The following is a 13,532-nucleotide window of genomic DNA, read 5'->3' on the forward strand; positions in this document are numbered from 1 at the left end:
AGACCTCGGCTGAATCGGGTAATAAGTGGTGTGACTGTTGAACACGCTGAGGATACTATATTACTTGGCGTTACCTTAGATTGTAAACTGTCATGGTCAAAACATATAGATTTGACGGTTGTAAAGATGGGGAGAGGTCTGTCTGTAATAAAGAGATGACACCACACTCCAAAAAGCAAGTTCTGTAGGCTCTAGTTGTGTCTAATCTTGATTATGGCCCAGTCGTGTGGTCCAGGGCTGCAAGGAAAGACCTAGTTAAGCTGCAGCTGGTCCAGAACAGAGCAGCATGTTTTGCTCTACATTGTAATCAGAGGGCTGATATAAATACTATGCTGCCAGTCTCTCTAAGAGTTGAGGAGAGACTGACTGCATCACTTCTTCTTTTTATAAGAAACATTAATGTGTTGAAAATCCCAATTGTTTGCATAGTTAAATTACACACAGCTCTGACACACACACTTATCCCACCAGACATGCCACCAGGGGTCTTTTCACAGTCCCCAAATCCAGAACAAATTCAAGAAAGTGTACAGTATTATATAGAGCCATTATTGCGTGGAACTTCCTTCCATCTCATATTGCTCAAATGAACAGCAAACCTGGTTTAAAAAAACCAGATGAAGCAACACCTCACGGCACAACGCCTCTCCGCTATTTGACCGAGAGAGTTTGTGTGTATGTATTGATATGTCGTCTACGTGTGCCTTTTCAAAAAATGTATGTAGTTCTGTCATTGAGCTGCTCTTGTCTATTGATGTTCTGTATTATGTTCCATGTTTTGTGTTGGACCCCAGGAAGAGTAGCTGCTGCTTTTACAACAGCTAATGGGATCCTAATGAAATACCAATTACCAAATATTAAAATGATCTCACAGTCAGAGTTCATCAGCTTCCTGCTCCCATAACTCCTATAGTAATATGATCTAGTCACAGTTCATCAACTTCCTGCTCCTTAAACTCCTATAGTAATATTATTTACAGTCACAGTTCATCAGCTTCCTGCTCCCATAACTCCTATAGTAATATGATCTAGTCACAGTTCATCAACTTCCTGCTCCTTAAACTCCTATAGTAATATTATTTACAGTCACAGTTCATCAGCTTCCTGCTCCCATAACTCCTATAGTAATATGATCTAGTCACAGTTCATCAGCTTCCTGCTCCCATAACTCCTATAGTAATATTATTTACAGTCACAGTTCATCAACTTCCTGCTCCTTAAACTCCTATAGTAATATTATTTACAGTCACAGTTCATCAGCTTCCTGCTCCCATAACTCCTATAGTAATATGATCTAGTCACAGTTCATCAACTTCCTGCTCCTTAAACTCCTATAGTAATATTATTTACAGTCACAGTTCATCAGCTTCCTGCTCCCATAACTCCTATAGTAATATGATCTAGTCACAGTTCGTTCATCAGCTTCCTGCTCCCATAACTCCTATAGTAATATTATTTACAGTCACAGTTCATCAACTTCCTGCTCCCATAACTCCTATAGTAATATTATTTACAGTCACAGGTCATCAGCTTCCTGCTCCCATAACTCCTATAGTAATATTATTTACAGTCACAGTTCATCAGCTTCCTGCTCCTTAAACTCCTATAGTAATATTATTTACAGTCACAGTTCATCAACTTCCTGCTCCCATAACTCCTATAGTAATATTATTTACAGTCACAGTTCATCAACTTCCTGCTCCTTAAACTCCTATAGTAATATTATTTACAGTCACAGTTCATCAGCTTCCTGCTCCTTAAACTCCTATAGTAATATTATTTACAGTCACAGTTCATCAGCTTCCTGCTCCCATAACTCCTATAGTAATATTATTTACAGTCACAGTTCATCAACTTCCTGCTCCCATAACTCCTATAGTAATATTATTTACAGTCACAGTTCATCAACTTCCTGCTCCTTAAACTCCTATAGTAATATTATTTACAGTCACAGTTCATCAACTTCCTGCTCCTTAAACTCCTATAGTAATATTATTTACAGTCACAGTTCATCAACTTCCTGCTCCTTAAACTCCTATAGTAATATTATTTACAGTCACAGTTCATCAACTTCCTGCTCCCATAACTCCTAAAGTAATATGATCTAGTCACAGTTCATCAACTTCCTGCTCCTTAAACTACTATAGAAATATGATCTAGTCACAGTTCATCAACTTCCTGCTCCTTAAACTAATATAGAAATATGATCTAGTCACAGTTCATCAACTTCCTGCTCCTTAAACTAATATAGAAATATGATCTAGTCACAGTTCATCAACTTCCTGCTCCTTAAACTAATATAGAAATATGATCTAGTCACAGTTCATCAACTTCCTGCTCCTTAAACTAATATAGAAATATGATCTAGTCACAGTTCATCAACTTCCTGCTCCTTAAACTAATATAGAAATATTATTTACAGTCACAGTTCACACAAACAAAGCAGAAGTAAGAAACCTGATCATGCAAGACATGCATGACACTTCTCTCAATTTCAATTCAATTTAAATTTAAGGCAGAGAGAAAGGGAGAGAGAGAGAACGAGAGAGAGAGGGAGAGGAAGAGAGAGAGCGAAAGAGAGCAAGAGAGAGAGAGAGACTGAGCTAGAGAGAGGGAGAGAGAAAGAGAGAGAGGTTTTTGTCTCTCTTCCTCTCCCTCTCTCTTCCTCTCCCTCTCTGTCTGTCTCTCTGTCTCTTCCTCTCCCTCTCTCTCGTTCTCTCTCTCTCTCCCTCTCTCTTCCTCTCCCTCTCTCTTCCTCTCCCTGTCTCTCTGTCTCTCTGTCTCTCTCTCTCCCACTCTCTGTCTCTCTGTCTCTCTCTGTCTCCCTCTCTCCCTCTCTCTCTCCCTCTCTCTTCCTCTCCCTCTCTCCCTCTTTCTTCCTCTCCCTCTCTCTGTCTCTCTCTCTCTTCCTCTCCCTCTCTCTGTCTCTCTCTTCCTCTCCCTCTCTCTGTCTCTCTGTCTCTCTGGCTCCCTCTCTCCCTCTCCCTCTCTCTGTCTCTGTCTCTCTGTCTCCCTCTCTCCCTCTCTCTGTCTCTCTCTCACGCTGGCTCTCATCTGTCCGACGCTCATCCTCTTTCCACCTTATTTCCTGTCGCATCGCTTTGTCTTTCTCTTTCTCTCATCATCTTTCCATCCACCACTTTTTCCTTGTCTGAGTCAGATTTACTAGTTCACCTGCAGGTGTGCTGGTAACTATGTCAAACTGAAACTGTTCATCAGAGCAGAAGGAAATAGCAGGAACCACACAGACACAGTTTCTCAGCTCTGGTCAGGTCTCAAGCACTCAATTTCTATAATAGACATTCTCCCACCCTCTGTTTCTATAACTGCCATCCCTCCCTATTTCTAGAATGGGGATGTGAAAGGCGATGGCGTGAAAAAGATATTCTATTGAGATATCCAGTAAATCTATAATTACACTGAGATGCTAGCTTGCATCACACAGAGAGAGAGAGAGAGGGAGAGGGAGAGGGAGAGGGAGAGAGAGAGAGAGAGAGAGAGAGAGAGAGAGAGAGAGAGAGAGAGAGGGAGAGGGAGAGGGAGAGGGAGAGGGAGAGGGAGAGAGAGAGGGAGAGGGAGAGAGAGAGAGAGAGAGAGAGAGAGAGAGAGAGGGGGAGAGAGGGAGATTAATGAGAGAGATTAATGGTAATCCCATGCCCACTACGACTATTACTATTATTATACTATTACTATTATTATTATTACTGTTATTATTATTACTATTATACTATTATTATTACTATTGCTGTTGGTCCCACCATTTATTCATATATAAATATATATTTTTATTTTATTTTGGCCATGCTTTCCACCTGGCTACTCCTCTCCTGGTCAACAGCACTGCACCCCCCACAGCAACTCGCAAAAGCCTTCCCCGTTACTCCTTCTCCCAAATCCGTTCAGCTGATGTTCTGAAAGAGCTGCAAAATCTGGACCCCTACAAATCAGCCGGGCTAGACAATCTGGACCCTTTCTTTCTAAAATTATCTGCCGAAATTGTTGCCACCCCTATTACTAGCCTGTTCAACCTCTCTTTCGTGTCGTCTGATATTCCCAAAGATTGGAAAGCAGCTGCGGTCATCCCCCTCTTCAAAGGGGGGGACACTCTTGACCCAAACTGCTACAGACCTATATCTATCCTACCATGCCTTTCTAATGTCTTCAAAAGCCAAGTCAACAAACAGATTACCGACCATTTCGAATCTCACCATACCTTCTCTGCTATGCAATCTGGTTTCAGAGCTGGTCATGGGTGCACCTCGGCCATGCTCAAGGTCCTAAACGATATCTTAACCGCCATCGGTAAGAAACATTACTGTGCAGCCGTGTTCATTGATCTGGCCAAGGCTTTCGACTCTGTCAATCGCCACATCCTCATCGGCAAACTCGACAGCCTTGGTTTCTCAAATGATTGCCTCGCCTGGTTCACCAACTACTTCTCTGATAGAGTTCAGTGTGTCAAATCGGAGGGTCTGCTGTCCGGACCTCTGGCAGTCTCTATGGGGGTGCCACAAGGTTCAATTCTTGGACCGACTCTCTTCTCTGTATACATCAATGAGGTCACTCTTGCTGCTGGTGAGTCTCTGATCCACCTCTACGCAGACGACACCATTCTGTATACTTCTGGCCCTTCTTTGGACACTGTGTTAACAACCCTCCAGGCAAGCTTCAATGCCATACAACTCTCCTTCCGTGGCCTCCAATTGCTCTTAAATACAAGTAAAACTAAATGCATGCTCTTCAACCGATCACTACCCGCACCTGCCCGCCTGTCCAACATCACTACTTTGGACGGCTCTGACTTAGAATACGTGGACAAATACAAATACTTAGGTGTCTGGTTAGACTGTAAACTCTCCTTCCAGACCCATATCAAACATCTCCAATCCAAAGTTAAATCTAGAATTGGCTTCCTATTTCGCAACAAAGCATCCTTCACTCATGCTGCCAAACATACCCTTGTAAAACTGACCATCCTACCAATCCTCGACTTTGGCGATGTCATTTACAAAATAGCTTCCAATACCCTACTCAACAAATTGGATGCAGTCTATCACAGTGCAATCCGTTTTGTCACAAAAGCCCCATATACTACCCACCATTGCGACCTGTACGCTCTCGTTGGCTGGCCCTCGCTTCATACTCGTTGCCAAACCCACTGGCTCCATGTCATCTACAAGACCCTGCTAGGTAAAGTCCCCCCTTATCTCAGCTCGCTGGTCACCATAGCATCTGCCACCTGTAGCACACACTCCCGCAGGTATATCTCTCTAGTCACCCCCAAAACCAATTCTTTCTTTGGCCGCCTCTCCTTCCAGTTCTCTGCTGCCAATGACTGGAACGAACTACAAAAATCTCTGAAACTGGAAACACTTATCTCCCTCACTAGCTTTAAGCACCAACTGTCAGAGCAGCTCACGGATTACTGCACCTGTACATAGCCCACCTATATTTTAGCCCAAACAACTACCTCTTTCCCTACTGTATTTAATTTAATTGATTTATTTTGCTCCTTTGCACCCCATTATTTTTATTTCTACTTTGCACATTCTTCCATTGCAAATCTACCATTCCAGTGTTTTACTTGCTATATTGTATTTACTTTGCCACCATGGCCTTTTTTTGCCTTTACCTCCCTTATCTCACCTCATTTCCTCACATCGTATATAGACTTGTTTATACTGTATTATTGACTGTATGTTTGTTTTACTCCATGTGTAACTCTGTGTCATTGTATGTGTCGAACTGCTTTGCTTTATCTTGGCCAGGTCGCAATTGTAAATGAGAACTTGTTCTCAACTTGCCTACCTGGTTAAATAAAGGTGAAATAAAAATTTAAAAAAAATATATATATACACTTTGACAATGTAAGTAATAATGAACTTGCCATGTCAATAAAGTCAATTGAAGAGAGAGAGAGAGAGAGAGAGAGAGAGAGAGAGAGAGAGAGAGAGAGAGAGAGAGAGAGAGAGAGAGAGAGAGAGAGAGAGAGAGAGAGAGAGAGAGAGAGAGAGAGAGAGAGAGAGAGAGAGAGAGAGAGAGCAAAAGACTTCACTATGTCATCCTGGAATATCCAAGGCCTGAGGTCATCTGCCTTTGGCCTAAAGAGCAGAAACCTGGACTTCACCAAAGAAATCGGTAATACAGACATTGTCATCCTGCAAGAAACCTGGTATAGAGGAGATGGACCCACTGGTTGCCCTCTAGGTTACAGAGAGCTGGTAGTCCCATCCACCAAACTATCAGGTATGAAACAGGGTTGGACTCAGGGGGTATGCTAATTTGGTATAGAGCAGACCTAACTCACTCCATTAAATTAATCAAAACAGGAACATTCTACATTTGGCTAGAAATTCAAAAGGAAATGATCTCAACAGAGAAAAATGTCCTCCTGTGTGCTACCTATATCCCCCCACTAGAATCCCCATATTTTAATGAAGACAGCTTCTCCATCCTGGAGGGGGAAATCAATCATTTCCAGGCCCAGGGACATGTACTAGTCTGTGGCGACCTAAATGCCAGAACCGGACAAGAACCTGACACCCTCAGCACACAGGGGGACAAACACCTGACTGGAGGTGACAGCACATATGCCCCCCTAGGCACAACTATGACAACATAACCAACAAAAACGGGTCACAACTCCTGCAGCTCTGACATAGTCAATGGTAGGCTTCGAGGGGACTCCTATGGTAGGTACACCTATAGCTCATCTCTTGGCAGTAGTACTGTAGACTACTTTATCACTGACCTCAACCTAGAGTCTCTCAGAGCGTTCACAGTCAGCCCACTGACACCCCTATCAGACCACAGCAAAATCACAGTCTACTTAAACAGAGCAATACTCAATCATGAGGCATCAAAGCCAAAGGAACTGAGTAACATTAAGAAATGCTATAGATGGAAGGAATGCAGTTTGGAAACCTACCAAAAAATAATTAGGCAACAACAAATTCAATCCCTTTTAGACAATTTCCTGGGTAAAACGTTCCACTGTAATAGTGAAGGTGTAAACTTGGCAGTAGAAAATCTTAACAGTATATTTGACCTCTCAGCTTCCCTATCAAATCTAAAAATCTCAAATAGAAAACCGAAGAAAATGAACAACAATGACAAATGGTTTGATGAAGAATGCAAAAATCTAAGAAAGAAATTGAGAAACCTGTCCAACCAAAAACATAGAGACCCGGAAAACCTGAGTCTACGCCTTCACTATGGTGAATCACTAAAACAATACAGAAATACACTACGGAAAAAGAAGGAACAGCATGTCAGAATTCAGCTCAATGTAATTGAAGAATCCATAGACTCTAACCACTACTGGGAAAATTGGAAAACACTAAACAAACAACAACACAAAGAATTATCTATCCAAAATGGAGATGTATGGGTAAACCACTTCTCCAATCTTTTTGGCTCTATAACAAAGAATAAAGAGCAAAAACATATACATGATCAAATACAGATCTTAGAATCAAATATTAAAGACTACCAGAACCCACTGGATTCTCCAATTACGTGGAATGAGTTACAGGACAAAATAAAAACCCTCCAACCCAAAAAGGCCTGTGGTGTTGATGGTATCCTCAATGAAATGATCAAATATACAGACAACAAATTCCAATTGGCTATACTAAAACTCTTTAACATCATCCTTAGCTCTGGCATCTTCCCCAATATTTGGAACCAAGGACTGATCACCCCAATCCACAAAAGTGGAGACAAATTTGACCCCAATAACTACCGTGGAATATGCGTCAACAGTAACCTTGGGAAAATCCTCTGCATTATCATTAACAGCAGACTCGTACACTTCCTCAATGAAAACAATGTACAGAGCAAATGTCAAATTGGCTTTTTACCAAATTAGCGTACAACAGACCATGTATTCACCCTGCACACCCTAATTGACAACCAAACAAACCAAAACAAAGGCAAAGTCTTCTCATGCTTTGTTGATTTCAAAAAAGCCTTTGACTCAATTTGGCATGAGGGTCTGCTATACAAACTGATGGAAAGTGGTGTTGGGGGTAAAACATACGACATCATAAAATCCATGTACACAAACAACAAGTGTGCGGTTAAAATTGGCAAAAAACACACACATTTCTTCACACAGGGTCGTGGGGTTAGACAGGGATGCAGCTTAAGCCCCACCCTCTTCAACATATATATCAACGAATTGGCGCGGGCACTAGAAAAGTCTGCAGCACCTGGCCTCACCCTACTGGAATCCGAAGTCAAATGTCTGCTGTTTGCTGATGATCTGGTACTTCTGTCACCAACCAAGGAGGGCCTACAGCAGCACCTAGATCTTATGCACAGATTCTGTCAGACCTGGGCCCTGACAGTAAATCTCAGTAAGACCAAAATAATGGTGTTCCAAAAAAGGTCCAATCACCAGGACCACAAATACAAATTCCATCTTGACACTGTTGCCCTAGAGCACAAAAAAACTATACATACCTTGGCCTAAACATCAGCGCCACAGGTAACTTCCACAAAGCTGTGAACGATCTGAGAGACAATGCAAGAAGGGCATTCTATGCCATCAAAAGGAACATACATTTCAACATACCAATTAGGATTTGGCTAAAAATACTTGAATCAGTCATAGAGCCCATTGCCCTTTATGGTTGTGAGGTCTGGGGTCCGCTCACCAACGGGACAAACACCAAATTGAGACTCTGCATGCAGAATTCTGCAAAAATATCCTCCGTGTACAACGTAGAACACCAAATAATGCATGCAGAGCAGAATTAGGCCAATACCCACTAATTATCAAAATCCAGAAAAGAGCTGTTAAATTCTATAACCACCTCAAAGGAAGCGATTCCCAAACCTTCCACAACAAAGCCATCACCTACAGAGAGATGAACCTGGAGAAGAGTCCCCTAAGCAAGCTGGTCCTGGGGCTCTGTTCACAAACACAAACACACCCTACAGAGCCCCAGGACAGCAGCACAATTAGACTCAACCAAATCATGAGAAAACAAAAAGATAATTACTTGACACATTGGAAAGAATTAACAAAAAAACAGAGCAAACTAGAATGCTATTTGGCCCTTCACAGAGAGTACACAGCGGCAGAATACCTGACCACTGTGACTGACCCAAAATTAAGGAAAGCTTTGACTATGTACAGACTCAGTGAGCATAGCCTTGCTATTGAGAAAGGCTGCCGTAGGCAGACATGGCTCTCAAGAGAAGACAGGCTATGTGCTCACTGCCCACAAAATGAGGTGGAAACTGAGCTGCACTTCCTAACCTCCTGCCCAATGTATGACCATATTAGAGAGACATATTTCCCTCAGATTACACAGATCCACAAAGAATTCGAAAACAAATCCAATTTTGAAAAACTCCCATATCTACTGGGTGAAATTCCACAGTGTGCCATCAGAGCAGCAAGATTTGTGACCTGTTGCCACGAGAAAAGGGCAACCAGTGAAGAACACATACCATTGTAAATACAACCCATATCTATGCTTATTTATTTTATCTTGTGTCCTTTACCATTTGTACATTGTTAAAACACTGTATATATATATATAATATGACATTAGTAATGTCTTTATTGTTTTGAAACTTCTGTATGTGTGATGTTTACTGTTAATTTTTATTGTTTATTTCACTTTATATATTCACTTTATATATTATCTACCTCACTTGCTTTGGCAATGTTAACACATGTTTTCCATGCCAATAAAGCCCTTGAATTGAAATTGAATTGAGAGAGAGAGAGAGGAGAGAGACAGGGAGAGAGAGAGAGAGAGAGAGAGACAGAGAGAGAGAGAGAGAGAGAGACAGAGAGACAGAGAGACAGAGAGACAGAGAGACAGAGAAAGAGAGAGAGAGAGAGAGATGTAATGGTGTGCATGGGTTAGGCCCATCAACGTGACTCAGAGGTAATAGGAGGCATAGAACTTATTATTAAATATGCTTTCACACTAGGGATAGAAAACATGAGAACACACATTCAAATGCACACAGACACGCTCATACCATAGTCATAGAGACATAGCCTAGGCCTAGACATTAGATAAACTCACACACATGCACGGTACACAGAAGCATGCACGGTACACAGATGTATGCACGATACAGATACAGGCCTACAGCTAAGTCAAGATCTAAATCTAAATCAGATATCTTCTGTGAAATCTACAATAAGTGGTCATTTTTTCACAGCTAATCTTTTCTCCTTACATTTACATTTAAGTCTCTTCTTTCCTTCTCTCTGGAGTGAAATATGGAACAGAATCTGTCGGGCTGCCAAAAAGTGGCTGCATTACAGTAACAGGTCAGTGTGTTGGCTGGCCAGACAGACTACAAATATCACTCTCTCTCTCTCGCTCTCTCTCCCTCCCTCTCTCTCTCTATCCCTTCCTCCCTCTCTCTCTCTCGCTCTATCCCTTCCTCTCTCCCTCCCTCTCTCTCTCGCTCTCTCTCTCCCTATCTCTCTCTCTCTCTCTCGCTCTCTCTCGCTCTCTATCCCTTCCTCTCTCCCTCCCTCTCTCTCTCTATCCCTTCCTCCCTCTCTCTCACTCGCTCTCTCTCGCTCTCTATCCCTTCCTCTCTCCCTCTCTCTCTCTCGCTCTCTCTCTCCCTATCTCTCTCTCTCTCTCTCGCTCTCTCTCTCTCACTATCCCTTCCTCTCTCCCTCCCTCCCTCTCTCTCTCACTCCCTATCTCTCTCTCTCTCTCTCTCTCTCTCACCCACCTCTCTTCCAGCTGATGTAGGTCTTCCCTCTGTTCCTCCAGATGAGTGCTGGACTGTTGGAGTTTTTCTTTCAGGACTCTCCATCTCTCCTCACTCCTTTTTTCTATCTCCTCATTTAGGAGTCTCCTCTCTTCAAACCTCTTTTCATGTTCTTCTCTCAGGACATTCTCTTTCTCCGTGGCTCCTCTCTGGATCTCTTCTCTCAGAGCCCTCTCCCACTCCTCTCTGCCCAGTTCCAGCAGCTCTCTCTTGGCTCTCTCTCTCTCTGTGGTCCCTCTCTGGTTCTGGAGCTCTCTCTCCACCTGGGCCAACCTGTCCTGGAGGAGCTGGAACTCGTGGAGGATGAGATAACTCACACCGCAGTACTGACACACAGTCTCCGACCTCTCCATCTGAAAACAACGGAAAAGAAAGTACATCAGTCTCTCAGCCAATCGATCCAATAATCCAATAATGTAATCCAAACTAATGTGATTTTAACCACCACCAACTGTAACTCTACCCTTGCCTCTAACCTTAACCCTCAAATAGCTTCCTAACCATTACAATTCTTGTGATGATATAAACCCCTTATAAGGGATGCATATTTCTGTCCGTTTTGCTGCCAACTAATTAACCCTCATTAACCGGTCAACAAACGGTTAAATTTGTTTCAAACAGTAAAATGACCTGACCAACAAAATAATACTATCAGAGCTATACAACGTATATAATGACGAGATGCTTACAAGCTTAGGCCAGAAAATAACACATTGGACTTATTTTGGATCGATTTGAGGGAGAATGAAACCTCTCGCTTCGCCTCTTCCTCTCTGAGGACGCATACAAGTCCTGGCTATTGTTCATGAAGAGCTTAATGGAAACCTGTAGTATAGCAAACCTATTGTCTTCCAGTCAAAATGCTCTACTATTGAACATGAAACTCCTGTAAGGAAGCAGATGATAACACGTCATTTTCAAACATTTACCCAAAATGCAATTTGCGTAAAACACAGTTGTAAACTGCACACTTAACGCGAGCCGTTCCATATGTGAAAGAGATGAACATCTCAGTTAGAAACTTAGAAAGAGGGGGACTCTAATAGCAACTACTATGATGGGTTGCTAATATGACTGGGATTGTGACTTGTGGCTTCTGGACATGGAAAGAAAGTTGATATGAAAACCAATAGAACAGGAGAGAAATACTGGTTAGTGGCATCAGGAAGTCTTTCTAAAAGAACTGCCTCCATGTTTTTATGGATGGATTTTCTCAAGGCTACACTGAAACAAGGAAGACATGCCTCATTATTTGAACTAAAGTAAAGGTTTCAAACCATTATACTGCCTCAAGCCCACATTACAAAGTGGTGGTTGACCTGCTCACCATTTAATTTTTCCCATAGGGGATTTTAGAAACACTTAAAATAAGGGCTGTGTTTCGTGTAGGCTTACCCTGGCGTGGCGTTTTGATAAACGTGTAAATCTCTCTCAGGCAAGGTGACTTATCAATATATATTCGCCTGTATCTATCCCCCAAACATGGAATGCTAATTAGCTGCTAATGTGGCTATCATAAAGAACTACAAATACCATAATGATCTGGACCACACTGCCGAATTGAGGCAAAGGTAAGAATCTCTGTATTAACTATCTAATGTTAGCTAAATGTAGTATTGAATACATTTCTTTAAATGGACAATTCTGTGAACTGTCTTGTGCAAGTTTTAAATTGACACAATACCTGTTAACAAAGGTGTCAGCTCGAGATGACGAGCAGGAGCTTGCAAGGATTTGTAGATTTGTAATTAGCATTTTAAATCGAGCTGATAAAAGCCGACTTGTCCGAGAGAGACTCAAACAGTTATCCAAACGTCAGGGTCGGCCGACACCAAACACAGCTGTTATTTTACGTGGTTCCAACATCCCAGATGGGAAAATGAATGGTGGAACAACAATTGGAACCATTTCCCTGTTTGACCGCTAGGTTTTATGACACCTCCATTGTGGGGCTCTGTAGCCTTTGCATCGAAATATCGTACGGGAGGTGTGCTTTACGAATTGAGATTGAGAAATAACAATAGCTCTTTTTAAATCGTGGCCACCAACCTTTTTAACACACGATTGCATTTAGAACTGTTATTTGAAGAGCAATGAATGGGCTGACCAATGAATGGGCTGACCAATGAATGGGCTGACCAATGACTGGGCTGACCAATGACTGGACTGACCAATGAATGGGCTGACCAATGACTGGGCTGAACAATGAATGGGCTGACCATAGACTGGGCTGACCAATGACTGGGCTGACCAACGACTGGGCTGAACAATGAATGGGCTGACCATAGACTGGGCTGACCAATGACTGGGCTGACCAACGACTGGGCTGAACAATGACTGGGCTGACCAATGACTGGGCTGAACAATGACTGGGCTGACCAACGACTGGGCTGAACAATGACTGGGCTGACCAATGACTGGGCTGACCAATGACTGGACTGACCAATGACTGGGCTGACCAACGACTGGGCTGAACAATGAATGGGTTGACCATAGACTGGGCTGACCAACGACTGGGCTGACCAACGACTGGGCTGAACAATGACTGGGCTGACCAATGACTGGGCTGAACAATGACTGGGCTGACCAATGAATGGGCTGAACAATGACTGGGCTGACCAATGACTGGGCTGACCAATGACTGGGCTGACCAATGACTGGACTGACCAATGACTGGGCTGACCAACGACTGGGCTGAACAATGAATGGGTTGACCATAGACTGGGCTGACCAATGACCAACGACTGGGCTGAACAATGACTGGGCTGACC

General features: G+C 42.7%; 1 protein-coding gene across 1 annotated transcript in view; it reads right to left on the minus strand.

Moving 5' to 3' along the window:
- The window catches only part of LOC135551569 (protein LEKR1-like), a 59,548-nt gene that overhangs the window by 16,747 nt on the left and 29,269 nt on the right, over positions 1 to 13,532 (minus strand). The window contains exon 3 of the mRNA XM_064982774.1: positions 10,723 to 11,114. Coding sequence (XP_064838846.1) covers positions 10,723 to 11,114 — 392 coding nt within the window. The remainder of the gene's footprint in view (positions 1 to 10,722; positions 11,115 to 13,532) is intronic.

The sequence above is a fragment of the Oncorhynchus masou genome, chromosome 13 (assembly GCF_036934945.1).
Source record: "Oncorhynchus masou masou isolate Uvic2021 chromosome 13, UVic_Omas_1.1, whole genome shotgun sequence".
NCBI classification, from domain to species: Eukaryota; Metazoa; Chordata; class Actinopteri; order Salmoniformes; family Salmonidae; genus Oncorhynchus; species Oncorhynchus masou.